Source organism: Natator depressus, chromosome 4 (assembly GCF_965152275.1).
Source record: "Natator depressus isolate rNatDep1 chromosome 4, rNatDep2.hap1, whole genome shotgun sequence".
NCBI lineage: Eukaryota > Metazoa > Chordata > Testudines > Cheloniidae > Natator > Natator depressus.
The window spans coordinates 127434777-127454227 of NC_134237.1; the positions used below are offsets into that span (position 1 = coordinate 127434777).

A 19451-nucleotide genomic window follows, 5' to 3' on the forward strand; every position below is an offset into this window, starting at 1 on the left:
GCCCACTCCACTACTCCAGGTCCCCCTACTCTAGGGACCTTGTAAACAGCAGCCCTGGACTACTTCCCTTAATATTTGTTGCTGCATTCCCAGGGCTGCTTCCCTCTTGGTCATAGAATATCAGGATTGGAAGGGACCTCAGGAGGTCATCTAGTCCAACCCCCTGCTCAAAGCAGGACCAATCCCCAACTAAATCATCCCAGCCAGGGCTTTGTCAAGCCTGACCTTAAAAACTTTAAAGGAAGGAGATTCTACCACCTCCCTAGGTAACGCATTCCAGTGCTTCACCACCCTCCCAGTGAAAAAGTTTTTCCTAATATCCAACCTAAACCTCCCCCACTGCAACTTGAGACCATTACTCCGCATTCTGTCATCTGCTACCACTGAGTACAGTCTAGATCCATCCTCTTTGGAACCCCCTTTCAGGGGTCCCATCACCTTCACTCGTTACCTTAGGGTTACAGTCCTTGCGTTCTTGCTGTTTGTTCCGTTTGAGCAGAGTCTCTCCCAAGCTTCCACGCCTGGAGAGTTTCTCTGTCCTATCCCTGCTTGAGCATGGTCTCACCCAGTATTCCTTGCCAGAAGAGTTTCAGTCTTCCAGCCCTACATCACCCTTCTGGTTCCAGCCAGGAACAGACCTGCTCAGACCCTGTAGCTCCTTTTATCTGAGCCCGTTATGCTCTGATTGGCTGCTTCCTTGCAGCCTTTCTAGGCAGTGCTGGAGGACCCACCTTTACTGCTCCTCTCCTGGGGCAGGGTGTGGTAGGACTGCAAGGTCTCCAGGAGGGGCCTCAAAGGGCCTGGTACACCCCTTCACAGAATGCAAAGTGGACTTGTATACCAATTTCAGGAACAATAAAACAGTCACTTAGCACCCAAACAGTCCAAAGAAAATAAAATGTTTATTTGTAGATTAAGAACATCTATAAATATAATCATAACATTTATTAAAGTTCATGAAATCTGATTTAATTTAATAAACAAGGCAAAAATCAATCATATTGAAAACCACAGCATTGCAATTATTGTTTAAAAACAGGAATAAAAACTTTACTGAACCCAGAAAAATCCACTGGAGAACAAGTCCTCATTTACAATGGTGGTCTAGCCGAGGAAAAAAGGGTGCCCAATCCTGCAAACACTTCTGCACACAACTAAATTTTCTCAAGTGTTTGAAAGACTGGGCCCAATTAACTAATTGTTAATTAAGAGACAGAGACTCAAAGGAGATACAATCATAAGAACATAAGCCATACTGGGTCAGAGCAATGGTCCATCTACCCCAGTATCCTGTCTTCTGAAAGTGACCAGTGCCAGGTGCTTCAGAGGGAATGAACAGAACAGGGCAATTTAATTGAGTGATCCATCCCCTGTCCACCAGCCCCAGCTTCTGGCAGTTGGAGGTTTAGGGATAACCAGAGCATTGGGTTGCATTCCTGACCATCTTGGCTAATAGCCATTGATGGACCTATCCTCCAGGAACTTATCTAATTCTTTTCTGCATCCAGTTGTACTTTTGGCCTTCACAACATCCCCTGGCAACGAGTTCCACAGGTTGACTGCGTTGTGTGAAGAAGTACTTCCTTATGTTTGTTTTAAACCTGGTGCCTATTAATTTCAATGGGTGACCTCTGGTTCTTTTGTTATGTGAAGGGGTAGATAACACTTCCCCATTCACTTTCTCCACACCAGGCATGATTTAATAGACCTCCTTCATATCCCACCCCTTGGTCATCTCTTTTCCAAGATCAGTGGTGCCAGTATTTTTAATCTCTCTTCATAGGGAAGCTGTTCCATACCCTTACTCATTTTTGTCGCCCTTCTCTGTACCTTTGCCAAGTCTAATGTATCTTTTTTGAGATGGGGTGACCAGAACTGCACGCAGTACTCAAGATTTGAGTCTACTATGTATTTATATGGTGGCATTATGATATTTTCTGTGTGATTACCTATCCCTTTCCTAATGGTTCCTAATATTCTGTTAGTTTTTTTGATGGCTGCTGCACACTGAGCAGATGTTTTCAGAGAATTATCCATGATGCCGCCAAGATCTTTCTCGAGTGGTAACAGCTAATTTAGAATCCATCATTTTGTATGTATAATTGGGATTAATTTTTCCAGTGTGCATTACTTTATAATAAAAATATTCAGAATACCAGACAAATGTTTGTTAAGCAACTTTTTAACACTTTAATGTACAATGAATGTTAGTAATTATATTTGGCTCTTATATAGCACTTGTCATCTGTAGATCTCAAAAGTGCATTAGAAAGGCAGGTACGTATCCATATCTCAGTTTTACAGATTGGAAAAATTCAAGGGGACAGAAATGACCAGTTATGATCATCTAGTCTGACCGCCTGCATAACAGGCCAGCAAACTCACCCAGTAGTTTGTGCATCAAGCCCATAGCATGTCTGAGCTATAGCATATCTTTTCGAAAGAAAACCAGGTTTGATTTAAAGACTTCAAGTGATGGAGGATCCATCACACCTCTAAATAAGTTGTTCCAATAGTGACCTACCCTCACTCTAAAAATAAGACGCAATTTTTTAAGTCTAAATTTGTCTACTTCAGCTTCCAACTACTAGATCTTGTCATGACTTCTTCTGCTAGATTAAAGAGGTGTTTACAGTCACAAATCTCTTCCCCACATATGTACTTGTAGACCATGATCAAGTCACTTAACTAGAGCTGATTGGAACATTTTGGACTAAATGAAATTTAAATGACATTTTGAGAGATTCATTCTTTCTTTCTATCTATCTATCGCACCTCTATAGCCCGGTGGTGAGGTCACAGGGATGTAGGAGATCCGGGTTCAAGTCTTTTCCCTGCCTGACTCAGAGAGATCTGGGATGAAAATCTCTTCTGTCAATCAGAGCAGAGACTTGAATGGTAGTCTCCCTCATCCCAGGTCCTACCCACCAGGCTATAGAATGTGTCACACACCTTCTAGGATCAAAAAGCTCAGGATTTTAATTGAAAATGGACATTTTGAAACAATTCTGTTTTCACAAAATCATTCCGAAAAGTTTTGGTTTTGTTCTAATGGGGAACAAAGATAAATTCTAAATGCTTAAAAGTTGCCACAAAATGGAATTACCACCCTCCAGCCATCTCTAGTCTTAACCTCCACTAGGATAAACTAACCTAGGTCAAGGTCAGTCAGCAGGTGAGTAACAGAAACACTACCACCACTGATTTTAAACAAGTAATTTCAATGAATTTTCTACATCGTTGAAGATAATTTTTAGTATCAAGAAAACATTTGAATAGGGGATTCTTTTGCTGATGTGGCCGCTTGGTTTCTTCTCTGCCATCACTTTGAGCTCAGCCTTCCAGTTCCCCTTGAAACCTTTAGACTGATTTCACTTCCTGTTTGAATCTCTCATCCTCAAACTTCAAGGCTTTGCAAGAGCTCTCACATTTTTCATCCTCTCTAGATCCTTAGGCTCTTCTCTTTCCTCTCTCCTCATGGATCCTTTTATCTACTTCTCCCATTCTTAACTTTATGCCTTTTTTTAAACAGGCCCCTATGCCTGAACCAGCCTTCTGCATCCCACATGCCAAAACAAATTAATCTCCTCCTTCAAATCTTCCACTGCCCAAAAGTAATTGCTTTGGTGAGGACCTTCCTATGCTTCCACCCCCACAAGGACAAGGTCTCTTTGCCTTTCTAGGCCTGAACTGCCCAGCATTTTATATTTGTCTGGGTTAGATTATAACTTGAGCCAGGAACCTTTTGTCCTTACACATTTTGTAAAGCAGTGCACATTTAAGGCATTCTATAAAATAAATAATAATGATGATAAAAGCTTCTGCCTAAATGTTGCTGCAGTTCCACCTTTTGTCCACCAGAGAGCGATGTGGCACAAGAACAGCAGCAGCTCCCAGCCAGCTAGGGAAGAGAAAGAGCCTGCCTTCTTCGCAGCGCCTGTCAAGCCATATCAAGATACAGGAGCTATGGGGAGACAGACAGCGTGCAGTGCTGCGGAGCGTCAGACAGGGGCTCATAAGGCTAGTGGGGGAGGACAGACTGGGGCAGGGGCTGAATGGGAGTGGAGGCACAGGGCCACAGGGGGGAGAGAGGTGCAAGGCCACATGGTGATGGGGGAGGGGCTGCTGAGCTACATAGGGACAAGGGGTGGCTGAGTGGGGACACAGACACATGGGGACAGGGGAGGGAGTACAGGGACACAGGGACAGGGGAGTGGCCGGGTGGGGGCACAGAGACACATGGGGTTGAGGTACAGAGCCACAAAGGGATGGGGGAGGGGTGCAGGGCCACATGGGGATGGAGGAGTGGGCATCTGAGTGGGGGTGGAGAGAGACACGTGGACAGGGCGGAGCGGTGCAAGGACACATTGGGGTGCAGGAACACATGGGGACAGGGGCAGAAGTGCCTGACTGAATGGCAGAGGCGAGGGGTCAGCCAGGGTCTGCATGGGGGAAGCTCCCTAAAAATCCCTTCATGCGCCACCAAAAAATGGTTCCATACATTTCCCACCCATATCCAACCATACCCTCCAAGTTCACACCCAGGCTCCTTCCCAGCAATTTACTTCACTCTCCCTCAGCTCCTCTGTTACCCCTGACTCCCCAAAGCCTTTGCACTGCTTCTGGGAGGTACGGGAAATACAGTTCTGTATTGTAGTTTAAATGAATTATTACTCAGAGTTCTGTATTAATATGCCTAGTTAGGAATCCATTTGTCAAAAAACATTTCCTGAATCTTTTTTGTTGTCTGTATTGTCACAGACATGCCTGCTGACTGGTATTTTGAAATAAATGACCAAAAATAATTGAAACTGGTGTGATTATATTGTGCTAGTTTGACAAATAAAATATGCAGAATTTTGAAGAATTTTAAAATATTGTGCACAGAATTTTTAATTTTTTGTTGCAGAATTTTTGATTTTTTGGCACAGAATTCCCCCAGGAGTAATGTAGATATAATTGTTTGTTCATTTCTTGAGGGCACAACTGAAAAAGTGAGTCTCAGCTAGGGCCTGGAAAAAGGGTTGTTGCTTTGTGAACCAAATTGATCATCTGGATTAACGTTCTCAGAAGAATTAGGCAGAAAGTTGGGCAACTCATCTGGGATGCTGAGATAGCCTCTTGCCTGTGTTGTTTCTCTGCTCTGTATACCTGTAAAACACAAGAGAGGCTTCTGAAATCCATCGAAGTGTCTGAAATCTTTTTGAATCAACATGAAGGTTGACATATGAGCTACTCCATAGGGAAGAATGAGGAAGGGTAGATGGGTTCAGGGTTGATACTGAGAAAACGAGAACCCTTCCCTCTGTAAAGTATTTAAACACATTGCATCTGTTTTTACTGGGGAGCTGAATGACTGGAATTATATTTTAAGATGGGGACCCAGTGACCTCTTATGGGTTCATATATTTCCTATTCTAAATCCTGAAAAAATAAAAATTAGAACCACCTTAAAATGTGTTTAAAAGGACACTGCCAAGTTGTTTAGACCCATAGTCAAGGGTCTTGCAGACCCTAACATGAACAAAGTTATTTTCAGTTAAAAAACTGAATAAAAATATTAGGTATTCCCCCTACAGTGATGGGCACTCAACTCCAACAGGAACTTACTGGTGCGCAAAAGCCACAATGGACTAGAAGCAGAAAGTGAAATCAACAAAGCCACTCTCCCTGTCCAAGCTGAACGAAGCATAAAGAGAGTACAACTGGTAGCAAGGTAATTAGATTTCAATATGAAAACTGAGTTTACCTGGCTGGTAGTACAGAGATTTTAAAATATTTTTTTAAATTACCTTATATTTGCAGCATGCCTTGCAATAATGACAGGATTAAACATAAATCAACAGGGCTGGGGGGAGGTAAGTGATGTTTGCACCTTACTCTCTTGAGTCCAGCCTACACAGAGATTTGAGATCAGGCACTAATCTTACATAGAGTGGCCCTGATCTGCCAATCTTATCCATGCTGGCAGATCTCACACTTGTGCAGTATCCTATGGACATCAGTCCATGTGAATCAGACTTCAGGATCGGGGCCAATCTGTGGTCACCAATATTCACAGGAGTGTGAATCGAGGATGGAGTCATCTATCTACTGTAAATATACCAGGCATTCTAAGATCAAAGCATGGATGAAGGCCTCTCCAGCACTGCTTCTGCAACCACGATGAAGGTTGTGGCTGATATCAGCAGGATGTGGAGAGATAGGGAGGAAGCCTTCATTCTGAATATCCTTGACTTTGGCTATATTCACTCAGAACTGTAATGTTAATTTAACAGGTTTTTTTTGCTTTTTTTTTTTTAAATGCTCGTGCAGAGCATTAGCCCCTTGTAAATGCATTCAAAGAACACACATACAGATTAGAATGGCAATAGAATCAGTCTGATTGTATATGACTGTATGAGCCATCATTTGTACTGTGTATCAGAACAGGAAGAGTTATGTACTTTATATAGCTAGTCACCAAAACTAATACAAATACACTTCTCTGTGTGTATCAGATTAAAACAAACATTATCAGAGACCTGCAACCACCACACAATATGGGGTGGGAGGAGAGGGGGAAAATCAACAGACTTACCTTACCTCTGTAGGCAGGCACCAGCATTATTCAATGGTGAATGCTACAAGACAAGCCAGCTAGCATAGCACAGCAAGTGGTGGGAAGCTCATTTTCGTTGGCCCACTAGACAAATAAACACACATAGGGAAGAATGAGTGAGTTTAAGAAGTCACGTTTGCAGCATTTCACAACTATCCTTGATCTTATTAAGATCAGAATGTTCAAATTTTTTCAAGTTCATTTTTAGGCACCTAAACAGGTGGCCTTTGATTTTCAGAGGTGCTGAGCATCCACAATTTCCAGTGAAGTCAACTGGAGCTGCACATGATCAGCACTTCTGAAAACCAAGACACTGATTTAGGTGCTTAAATTTTTACTTATTATTATTATTTAAACACAAGGGTTAGACCATTTGGGGCTCAGGTTACATTTCTCCTGTGATCCATCAAATGTAACACAGGCACATTCTGGATCATACTTGAGATGCATACATCTTGCTGTTGTGATCACATTAAACTACCCTAGCTCTGCACTTGTGGGAACTGCGGTAACACCAGAGCCCCTCAATGTGAGCAAAGACATGTAAGTCATTTACCTGTGTAACAGTTGCTCTTTGTACGCAACAGGGTTACTGTATATAGCTTTATAAAAAGATGTTTGTTACAGTTATGCTACCACTGATAGATAAGTCTGACAGAACATATTATATTGTTACATATATATGCCTCCATCCTGCCATCTTTTGTGCCCTTCCATAAAACAGAACTAGTGGTTTCAATCCACTTGCCAGCGGGATACGGGCAAGGCTAGAAGCAGTCCCTGCTACTAAATCATCACAGATATTAGAGTAAAATAATAGCTTAGGATAAAAGGTACAGCAGACCAAACAGTCATCATAAAGAAGACAGAGACTGGACATCAGCACAAAAGTATACCTGGATTTCTTATTCCCCACTGACATTAGCTTTCCTGTTTTGTCACATATGAAGAGAAGGGGGACAACGTGAAAGGGAAGAGCAGGAGGGGTTATGGCACCGTGACTACTTCTGCACCCAATACTGTACGTACCTGATACTGTGCCAGCACCCACTGCTTACAGCCAAGCTGCACACTGTGTGCACAGCTTTGCACGTGTTAGCCTACATAACACTTTCGCCACAAGAACGGCTGAGACAGCAGAGAGAGAGGAGTGTGGTTGATGTGTGTGGTCTGCCCATAGCTCTCCTCTTTCCTCAGGATGAGAGATTGTTTTCTTTCATCTGCTAATCTGAGAGAGAGAGAGAGAGAGAGACAAAAAACAGAGCAGCCAGTTAAAGATCTAGGGTGACATTCTCCCTCAGATTTGAGGGCCTGAATCTCATTTACAACAGAGCACTTTTACATCACTCTGGGAGTCAAAGAACCTTAAAATGATATACATGTAAACTATGCCCGCTTTAAGGCATATTACCTACATACTGTGCCAGAGTACATAAAGAGGCCTTAGCGTAAATGAGAATCATGCCCAAGAGTTTTCATCTAATAATTCAGAACTGTACTGAACGCTCTAGTTCATAAAACTGCATGACAGTGAATAATGGATATGGATTTCACAGACTAATGCATGGATCTTTATTCCTGATTTGGCCTTGTATGGCATATTACACCAAGAGAGAGACATGCGAAGATTATGCATCCCTATCCCTTAAATATTTAGGGCCTGATCCTGATCCAAGTGAACTCAGCAAAACTTCTATTGACTTCAAAGGGAGCAGGGTTGGGTATAAGGGCCTAATCTTTCAAGGTGCTGAGCAACCTTACCTCTCGTTGGAATAGTCCTGTATTTGGGTGAAGACTTCAGGCAGAATTGTAGTCACTCAGCACCTTGTGGGAGTGGGGCCTTAATGAGATAATGTGAATGAAGCCACAACCAGTTTGGCTGTATGTGGAGGGGATCGTGTATCAGGTGACTTGTTAAGCATACTGGTTAAAAATGGTGTTGAAGTTGAAAGTGGGCTAAGCAAGCACAGGAAAGCACTATGCATTCGCAGAAAGGCATGGTACAAGTTTCACGCCATGGGTCTGGCAATTACTTCAGTCCAGACACGCAATACTCCCTCTTTTCCCTCTTTAGAGGCGGCAGCCTGTTTGTGCAGCAGAGAATTTCACATTCTAAGATGAGATCAGCAAGTTCAGTTTGACTTGGGACACAAGTAGGGGAGCCCACATCTCCAGAGGTGAAAGAGTTGGCGCACGAAGCCCTACGTTTTCCAAAAGCGAGTAGTGATTCTGGGTGGCCAACTTGAGACACCTTAACAGAGCTTAATTTTGAGAGAGCAAGTCCTCAGCATTTTCTGAAAATCCGGGGGCCTTTTAAGAGATCTCTAAGTTTGACACCCCAAAATCACAAGTCGAGAATTTAGGCCTAAATTGCTGCTCCAATTTCTCACATGCAGCTCATCATGCATGAAACAGCAGCCTTATGTGCTTTTCCTGTAGCCTTCTGAAATTAAGACACTCTGCATTTATTGAAAATATATCATATGGTGTTTAGGCCCAACTTTTGATCTGACAAGAGTGATTGCTAAAATGAGTTCATTTTTCTTTTGAAGGTTGAACCTTCTTTAGAAGGAATAGTTCTGTTTGTTTTTAAGACTTTCTGTAGAAAGTGAAAAAATTGTGGCATTTATGCTCATTTTTGGTCATCACTGTACATTTATATCTTTATTTATAGGCATTTTTATAAGCCTAACACTATAGTATCTGCACGCCTCACAAAAATTAATGGATTAATCCTCACAACACCATGAAACTATTATCAGCCCGTTTTTACAAATGGGGAAACTAAGGCATAGAGAAATTAAGAGAGTTGCCCAAGGTCATACAGGAAGTCTGTGGAACAGCTGGGAAGAGAACAGAGATCTCCTGAATCACAGCCGGATGCTTTCACCTCAGTATCTGATGGATAAACACATTTTTTAAACCAACAGTCACTAACTTTTAGAGGGATCCGAATACAGATGGTGGGCTCCATTTCATGACTCAGAGGTTCAGGACATTTAGAATGATACGCTCCCCATTCTAAAGAGGTATTACGAAAAGCAACAGAGCATAAAATAAATGAGATATAGAGAAAACCCTAAACTAATTGACAACGATCATTTAGCTACTTCACTGCAATTTGGTCCCATTTTTAAAAATACTGCTAAGCATTTTACCACAGTAACATGAGTAATAGCACAAATGCTACTTACAAGAATTTTAGGAATGCTTAATTATCAAATTAATGTCTTATTCCAATATTTAAAACACTCTGAACATTTGTTCACCTGATATATTTTTATATCTATGGTAATTTCCCTATGCAATTACACTAACCCAGAAATAAAAATAATATATTGTACTTTTATAATAAATTTGAACGACAGTTATAGGAGCTAGTTGAAGGGCCTTGTATTCAGACCACATACTACATTTCAAATAGAATACCTCTTAATCTTCACTTTATAGAGATGCTGCTAGGAGAGATTTTAAAGGCCTAAATCCTGACTCAGCAAGGTAGGTTAAGTGCATGACTAAGTTTAAGATGTGAATAGTCACAATGTACCTTGCTGAGCTGGGGGCATACAGGGTATATTCAGAAGTTCACATTTATCTTTAAAAACTGTACCCTGTACAGCTTTCAGATGACATCACTCGGCTACATATTTATTTCACAGTCAACCAGACTTTTCTCCTGCTTTTGAAAGTGCAGGAGAGAGGTCCTATTTAGTCATAACCTTTTTCAAACACATCTGTAATGGATATCACAATGGATATTTTAATGTACCACATACCAGGGAGAACAGACAGGTGGGCAAAGGAAATTCTAAAATCCTCCCTTAAGATACACACTCGTTGCACTCACACAGCACATTTTAGCTGAAGATCACCACACTCTTTACAAACAGTATAGCTTACAATCCCTCTCTTAGAGGTAATTATTATTATACCTAATTTACAGATGGAGAAACTGAAGCACAAGGTGAAGTGACTTCGGCAAGGTCATGGGGCAAGCCAGTGGAAGAGCTGGGAATGGAGTCCAGATTCCCAGTCCCTCATTTTAACCGTTAGATTATCCTGTCTCACATTGAGCCTACATTCAAGCAGTCTTAATGCAACAATGAAGTTCACAGTTAAGACTGAAAATCTGCCCATAGCTCATTCTTACTGTGCTGATATACAGCAGTTGTCTGTTTAAAGACCCTCGCAATATACAAGTTTAGAAAAGAACGTGTCACAGATTAAGTCCCCAATTCTGCAATCGCATCTGTGCAGATAGAGCCTTGAGCCTGCATGGAGCACCACAGACTTGAATAGGTCTCCATGCAGATGTCATTGTCCATCCATGCAGATCCGATTGTAGAATCGGGGCCTTCGTCTGTGCTTCATCTCAAAATTCCCATGCTTCTGTGGTTTCAATTAGATTAATAACTAAAGGAAAGTGTGCCAATTTTAGGTTATCAACAGTATCTAGATGCTTTTGCAACTAGGGAGGAAAAAAGTGTATGATAGTTGACAGTTAAAAACAGTATATATGGTAAACATGTACTTGCAATACATGGTAAGTATTTTTTTTAAATGGGCTTGGTAATTGTTTTAAAAATGGACTGTCATAGAAATACCTATTGACACAAATTTGCAAATACAGGCAAATAAATATTTGGAAAAAATATGAACCACATTATTTATATAATATGAATGGCTAGAAAATTATAACCTCTCAAATAAAATAGAGATCCATATCACATATGCTGGATGAGAACGTTTGACAAGTAGCATGTGCAGCATTTACATGACAGACCAATCACTCTTTTGGTGAGTTGAACAGCATTTTAGAGTCAATTTAACACTCCTAAGGTGAAAGAATGACAGCAAGGGAAACTCCTATCCTCCTTTAGCCAAAGACCTTAGACATCACAGGCCAGTGGTTTTCAAACTCTCTTTGTTGTTGTGTGGATCCCTAAAAATGTCAACTGAAGGTGCGGACCCCTTTGGAAATCTTAGACATAGCCTGCAGACCCCCAGGGGTCCGTGGACCACAGATTGAAAACCACTGCCATATGCAGACACTGTGCATTATCCCCCCAACTCCTTTGCTAATGTGACTCAACCCTGCCATAAAAGGACCATCTGTAAGGGTGCAAAGGTAGTTCCAGTCTCAATGGCCCATTGAGCCCAGGACCTGAGAGTAGCACAAAGGCAGCCTGAGAACACCAACTCATTTCATGTACTATAGGACACCAAATATTACATTAGTTCTCTATCAAAAAGATCTAGTTTCATATTGTGAATGAAGAGCTAGTAAAATTTTATTTCTAACCCTCCCCCCAACAAAGTTGTTCTTTTATTTTTCAAGCATTGTTTGTTTGTTTTTCAAATCAAGCTCTATTCCACCACTGATAGTTGCAGATTTTAAGTAAATTATCTTGAATCAGAGTGGCAAACACTACTTAGCTTGGAATTACCAACTGAAATTGATTTTGCATATGGTATTTTATCAGTATTTTCTAAACTAAAAATTTGGATCACAGCTATGAGAAAAATATACTGGACAACATATGTCTGACAATCAGTTACATGTTTAATAGACTCTCTTTTCACTCAGAACTGAGGGAAAAATAACAGTTGTAAATAATTGGAACCAAAAAACCTAAATATTTTTCACATTCCCCTTAAAAGCCTTTAGTGAAACTGGAACAGGGAGGGTTGGGAATACTGTGTACTTATTTATTTTACAAGATTCTGTATACTAATGGAAGAATAATCAAATTCTCCACATTAATGCCAGTAATATGATTTGGAAGAGACAATTCGTTGTGATAAAACTCCAAAAGGAATGGTATAGCTACTGACCCATATTTGAAGTACATTCCAGAACAGATTATAGGCTTTCAATTCATGTTGTTGTAGGACTGTTGTGTGTATGAGATTATTAAAAGCTGATTCATACCTACTACCCAATACTTTCAGAAGTCAGGCTTTTTCTTGCTTCCACAGAGTGGGACAAAAACTATTGAGTCATAACATAGTACACCATGGTTAAGAGAGACTACAAAAAATACCGACTTCATAAAGTTAATCAAAACCTCTATTAGAATCCCAGGATAGATTCATCCCAAAGTATCTCTTCTTCCGTTTTGCCATCAGGCTGTAGTTTCCTTTTATCCTTTTTGTGCTTTCTACTCTCTTTCTCAGTGGGTATTTCTTTAATTCTTTTGTCTTTACTATGCTTTGATTTTTTCTCGTGAGTTGAATCTAGATCAATCTTTCTTCGCTTTTGCATTTCTCTGTCCTTTCCAGAATCTGTGTCTTCACTGTTTTCCTTTCTCTTCTGCTTTGTGGCTTCTTTGTTGTGTGTCTCTTCTCCTTCCCCAGTGTGTCTTTCCCCCTCTTCATGCTTCCTTCGAAGCTTTCGGCCTTTCCTATAGGAGCGGGTGCTATTATCAGAAGAGATGTGTTTGTAGCAGTCACTGGATTCTGCAGATGATACGCCATAGCTGTCATCTTTGAAAGAGGTCACCTGAGATGTTTGCATTTCTGAATAATATTCCTTGCTGTCATGACATTTAGCCATGTTTTCTAGTCTTAGCCTATTCTCATGAGCTGGTGACCAGCACAGAGATCTGTTTTCAACAGCATGTGATGACATATATGTTTCTGAGAAGAGGATGGAATGCTGTCCTTGTTCAAATGTAACATTGGAAGATACAATATTATCAGAATCATTTACAACTTCTAACTCATAGTTTACAAACTCTTCCTCCTCTGCTTTTCTGAAATATGTTTTTGGTTCCAGTCCTCTAGCTTTTTGCACTTTAATGTAATCTTCTAATTCATCTTGAAAGGAGTCATATGTTTTCTTTGAATTCTTTATGAGGTTGACAACCATGGTTTCTCTGCAAGAATCAGATATAAAATCTTAGTTACTAAAACGAATCTACTTTTTGGCCTGTTTCCTTTTTGAACTATGGTAGAATGTCAGGTAAAGACTTTTATGTCTTCCTGGTTTAGATGTGGCATGTTACATAGTACATTTACACCTAAGCGGAGAAGATGCCTTGAAAAGCACACATAAGTGTTAAGTATTATTATGACCAGCAGTTTTGTCTTGTTTTTTAAAAAGATGCGACTAGGGGAAAGGAAAGGAAAAAAAGGTTGGGGGGGGGGGGGGGAGAAGGGGAAAAAAAAATATCCTGTCTTCCCAGCTTTCTGTGGTACAGAATCCAGATAGTAAAGTATTATACCATTTGTGAATGTAGAGAGAGATTAAAGCCACAAACTGTTAAACTAGCTGGACACAGAGATTTAAAGACTTTCCTCTATCTAGATTGTAAATAAACTAGTTTTACTATATTATTTATATAGGTTGTTTAATATTAACAGGGTCTGTTCCCAACAGGTGTTGGGTGTGCAGCAACTTTCGTGGAGGCCAATGAGAGTTGTGGGCTCTCCACAGTGTTTGGGATCAGGTCCTAAATCGCCACGGCAATGGTAACCTTACATTACAGGCCATTCCCTCCAACGGTGATTGAGCACAGAAGGCTCCATACCGAAGTATGTGGTGCTGCCTCCATCTGGCGAAATTAGGAAGGAAAAACTGCGCAGGCCTTTTCCACAGGCAAGGAACATCCAGAATTGAGTGTGTGTGTGAGAGAGAAAGCTCCGTGAGCTGATCTGGGGAGTGGGGAAGGGAGGGAGATGATGTTATCACCCAGTGGTAGACACATTTTTGATCTCAGTGTGATTTTTAAATTGTTGGTGTCTATTTAAGTCAGCAGAATAAACGTGCAACGTCAAAGCCAATTAACAGAGCAGCCACCAGAGGCTGCGGCACAAGATGGGCACCCCCTCCAATCCTTCTACTCTTTAACAGAAACTGAACCAGCAGTGCAGTGGTGCAGCCAGAGATGTACAGTAAAAACATAAAAACGGCCATACTGGGTCAGACCAAAGGTCCAGCTACCCCAGTCTCCTGTCTTCCGACAGTGGCCAATGCAAGTTGCCCCAGTGACAAAAGACTTACTTAATCTGATGTTTATTTCCTTGCATATGGGACTGGTACATTTCTATAGACGTAAGAGTGATGTTACATATAGGACATATGTAGTTACCAACTCCAACTGCTGAAAGAACAGAGAGCTGCAGGTTAAAGAGATTGCAAACAAACAGCAAAACACAAAGCACATTTTGTCTACTCCCTTAAGCAACTGCCATTTTATAGAGACAGCGTCCTCCTAAAATCTTCTACAGACAGATGCAAAGTTTCTGCAGTAAACAGATTTTGTTTTGTTCTAGTTACATGAGAATTTGGGTCTGTGATAGTAAACCTTAAAACATATAGTATATTATGGGCATGATCTAAATAATGAGATTATTATTTATGGACATTGATGATGAGCTCTCCGTCTATGATATTTCTAGAGCATCTATTATCTTGGTACCCAAGTGCTGACAAGAAGGATAACTGTGCTGGAAATTGAAGTATTACTGTAAATACACAGTGTGGATAAAGTATAAAGCATTCACAATATAAACCGGACCATCCAGTCTAAATACAGTAGTATTGGCTTAGACAAGGGCATCTCCTGAGTAGAGAATGCTGGATGATGCCTAGAGAACTTTCAACATGGTACATAATGGATGTAACACATGTAGCCTCAAGTGAATACATGGTAAGGTCTGAGGAGGAAAGGCTTGTGCTTTACTAAGTCATGTCATTCCCCCTCCCCCTCACCGCCCTTTAGAAGCTGAAGCATCAATATTTCCAAACACAGCAAAATCAGTAAATAAATGCCCCACCTCAAAAGCCAACAACCTTATCTATCGGACAAATTCAGCAAATACACCCAATCCCAACAGGCTATTGTTTGGCATCAAAGTGTATTCCTCGAGTTTATTTATGATCAACAGCCTGATTCATCTAATGAGATCTGAAATATATAAATAGCAACATTTGAATAAGGAGTCAGATCCAGATCTTGAGTTCTAGTATAGGAAGGGTTGGCAGTTCACTGAGGGCCAGATCCGGTTCCCATTAAAGTCAATGAGAGTTTTGCTGCCAAAGTTCAATGAGAACTGGATTTGGACCTCAGGGCCAACAGGAAATATTTTCCAAAGCAAAGGTGTTCAGAGACCATAAAATCTAACAGTGACAGCACAAAGGGAAAGGTGAAAACAAACTGAGTCCAAAACAGAGGAATGAGCCCTCACTTCCTTGCACAAATCAGGCACCATCAAACACCCAGCTCTAATCAGTGAAGACCCTGGAATAATTCCCCATAGCTCACTTACCATTTGCACTGGATTCCGCAGGAACAGCTTCCTCTCCCATCTCCGCCATCATCTTCTTCCGTGCTTCGTTCCTTTTGTGCTTCTTGCCAACATAATGTTGATGGGCCATCAATGGATTATTGAAGGGAGCTGAGCAGAGCTTGCAATACTTGTCTGGATCATTTAAATCCAAAGCAATGCTAGAGGATGACGTGGACTCTTCAACATTCAGCTCCTGGGAGAGCTTCTCAGCTGAGGGCTGCTGTAGTGCCAGAGATGTAGAAGGACCAGCGGGGGAACCTGTTAATAGCACAACAAAGGAAAGTCTGGAATAGTTCTTTAGAACCAAGTATTGAACTACTGGAGTTGAAACGGGAGAGCAGCAGAATGGCAGCCCTGGGGCCTTCAGACAACACTGTTCAAGAGAGAAAATAATCCTCAGTCTCTCTCATCTCACAGAGGAGAATGGGCTCACCAGGCACGTGAGCTTCTGTCACCACCAAGTCACCTTCTTCCAGCTCCTTCAGGTATACTGAATGCGTGGCACGAGAACACAAAAGATACTTTAGGTTTCAACCCTAGGACTTGCACAAGATGCTAGTCTCAGTTATGTGTTCCTGGATTGATTTTCTTAATAATTAGTAATACTAATTTAGCATCATGCCTGCTAAGGGCTGCAATCAACCCTCACAATACCCCAAGGGTAGAAGTGTTGTTATTTGCATTTCAGATGGAAAAATGGAGACATTTGCTTACAGCCACAGTCAGTGGAAGAGGAGGGATTATAATGCAAGGGTCCCTGACTCCCAGTCCTTTGCTATGGACTTGCTGACTCTGATTAAGCAACAGTGTCTTCATTCTTTCACTTGATGGTTGCATCTTGAGTTGTCATACCTTCTGCCACACTTCAATAAAAGCACAGTGAAGTAGTAGTGCTGGGAAGATGGTCAATGCTTCACTTTATCTGTTTCAGAGAAGTGACAATAAAATACATGCACCATGTAGGACACAAAGCCCATTTAGTTCTCACCTGTTTGTGGTTGAGTGTTCTGTGCAGGCACTTGAGGTTGGTCTCCTGATAATTGCTTCAGCTTTTTGGCATGTATTTTTCCCAGGTAATGAGACTGAGCAACAACTGGAGAAGTAAAAATCATGTTGCAAAGATTGCAATATTTGTTTTTGTCCACTACTCCACTCCCATCCACCTGAAACCAAAGACAAGCTCAGTTACAAGGGTTCAACAACGAAGAGCTCATTTAACATCTTAGCCAGAGATCTGAAGAGGAAATGTTACCTGAAAGTTCACATGATCTGGTCTCTTCTGTTTGCCAGGCTCTTGTCCGTCATCTTGTTCACTGCGCATTTGGAAATAAAGGCGAACTTTCTGAGCATGCTTTTTGCCCTGGAAAGAGAAAAATTATTCCTACTCCATTAACAAGGACCCATGTGCTGATTTACCAAGAAATTAAGATTTGCTTTGTCAAAATCTGAGAATCCCCCTGTTCATTCCCTTCCTTCATGGTACACAGAGAGAACAGGAAGCTCTGCACTGCCCTCAGCATACTCATAAACTTGCAGCTCTGCATTAAGACAATGACTATAATCTAAATCTCATGCTTCAGCTGGTTACCTGAAGGGGTCAGGAAGGAATCCTCCTCCCCCTCATCCCTGGTATCACAATTGGCCAGATGTATTCTGAGTTGGGGGCTTTTTTTGTTTGTTTTGTGTTCCTCTGAAGCACGAGGGATGGGCCACAGCTGGAGACAAGACACCGATACTCTGAGGTGGTTCAGATAATCCCCTTAGATGTTTGGCGGGTAGGTCTTGTTCACACGCTCAGGATCAAACTGGTTGCCAGATTTGTCAGATAATTGTAATAAACATACTGGTCCATTACTAGATGGAAATGGTAGAATTATCAATAATGATGCAGAAAAGACTGAAACATCCCATAAATATCGGTTCCATATTTGGGAAAAAACAGATGTAGTCATATCATACAATAACACTTGTTCCATTCCACTAGTATCTCAGGAGGATGTTGAACAGCAGCTTCTAAAGCCAGACATTTTTAAATCAGCAAGTTCAGATACCTTGCATCTAAGAGTTTTAAAAGAGCTCGCTGAGGAGCTCACTGAACTGTTAGTGTTGATTTTTAATAATTCTCGGAACACTGAGGAAGAAGTTCCAGAAGAAAGCAAATACTGGGTCAATATTTAAAAAGGGAAAATGCGATAACCTGGGTAATTACAGGCCGGTCAATCTGACACTGATCCCTGGCAAGATAATGGAGCTACTCATATGGGACTCTATTAATAAACAGGTTTCAGAGTAACAGCCGTGTTAGTCTGTATTCGCAAAAAGAAAAGGAGTACTTGTGGCACCTTAGAGACTAACCAATTTATTTGAGCATAAGCTTTCATGAGCTACAGCTGTATTGAGCTGTAGCTCACGAAAGCTTATGCTCAAATAAATTGGTTAGTCTCTAAGGTGCCACAAGTACTCCTTTTCTGTTAATAAAGAATTACCAGAGGGTAATAATTAATGCCAACCAACACAGTGTTATGGAAAGTACATACTGTAAAACTAACTTTTTTAGATGAGATTACAAATTTGGCTGATAAAGATAATAATGTTGATAGACTTCTACAACATTTTGATTAAAAACTAGAATATAAAATTAACATGGCACTTATTAAATAGGATAAAAGCTAGCTAACTGATAGGTCTCAACATGTAATTGTAAGGGAGGCATCAACATACTGGGGTGTGTTCTAGTGGGATCTTTCAGGGATTGGTTCTCTGATTCATGCTATGTAATATTTTTATCAATGATCTGGAAGAGAACATAAAATAACTGCTGATAAAATTTGCAGATGACACAACGATTTGGGGAGCGGTGAATGAAGAAGAGAACGGGTCACTGAAATACAGCAATCTGGATTGCTTGGTAAAGTGGATGCAAGAAAACAACATGCATTTTAATCTGACAAATGTAAATGTATACATTTAGGAACAAAGAATGTAGGCCATACTTATAGGATGGGGGACTATCCTGGGAAGCAGTGACTCTGAAAAAGACTTGGGGAGCATGATGGATAATCAGATGAATGTGAGTTCCCGGTGTGATGCTGTGGCCAAAAAGGCTGACATGATCCTTGGATGCATAAACAGTGGACCCTAAAGTAGGAGCAGAGATGTTGTTTTACCTCTGTACTGGCACTGGTGCAATCACAGCTGAAATACTGTATCTGCTGCTGGGTTCACAATTCAGAAGAATATTGATAAATTGTAGAGTTCAGAGAAGAGCCATGAGAATGATTAAAGGATTAGATAACATGCCTTACAGTGATAAGCTAAATATCATGAGCTCCTTGTGTCTAACGCAGAGAAGTTTAAGGGGTGACTTGATCACTGTCTAGAAGTATCTACATGGGGAACAAATATTTGACAATTTGCTTTTCAGTCTAGCAGAGAAAAGTATAACATGATCCATTGGCTGGAAGTTGAAGCTAGACAAATTAAGACTGGAAATAAATTTTTAACAGTGAGGGTAATTAACCATTGGAACAATTTATCAAGAGTTGTGGTGGATTAT

At 40.9% G+C, this 19451-nt stretch overlaps 1 protein-coding gene across 5 annotated transcripts in view; it reads right to left on the minus strand.

Moving 5' to 3' along the window:
* Positions 1-1082: 1082 nt before the first annotated feature.
* The window catches only part of KRCC1 (lysine rich coiled-coil 1), a 50010-nt gene continuing 31641 nt past the window's right edge, over positions 1083-19451 (minus strand). For 2 of the 5 annotated variants that reach the window (XR_012639379.1, XR_012639381.1), the window contains exons 3-10: positions 17148-17255; positions 16884-17058; positions 15875-16153; positions 14607-14706; positions 12534-13479; positions 7631-7829; positions 6581-6685; positions 1083-5151 (exon numbers count right to left, since the gene is read on the minus strand). Coding sequence is in view for 1 of the 5 variants with exons in the window: in XM_074951892.1 (XP_074807993.1) it covers positions 12675-13479; positions 14607-14706; positions 15875-16153; positions 16884-17058; positions 17148-17255 (1467 nt within the window). In the remaining 4 variants the exon portion in view is untranslated. Of the gene's footprint in view, positions 5152-6580; positions 6686-7630; positions 7830-12314; positions 13480-14606; positions 14707-15874; positions 16154-16883; positions 17059-17147; positions 17256-17483; positions 17630-19451 lie in introns of those variants that run through there. The other 3 variants (XR_012639382.1, XR_012639380.1, XM_074951892.1) reach the window with 3 other exon arrangements.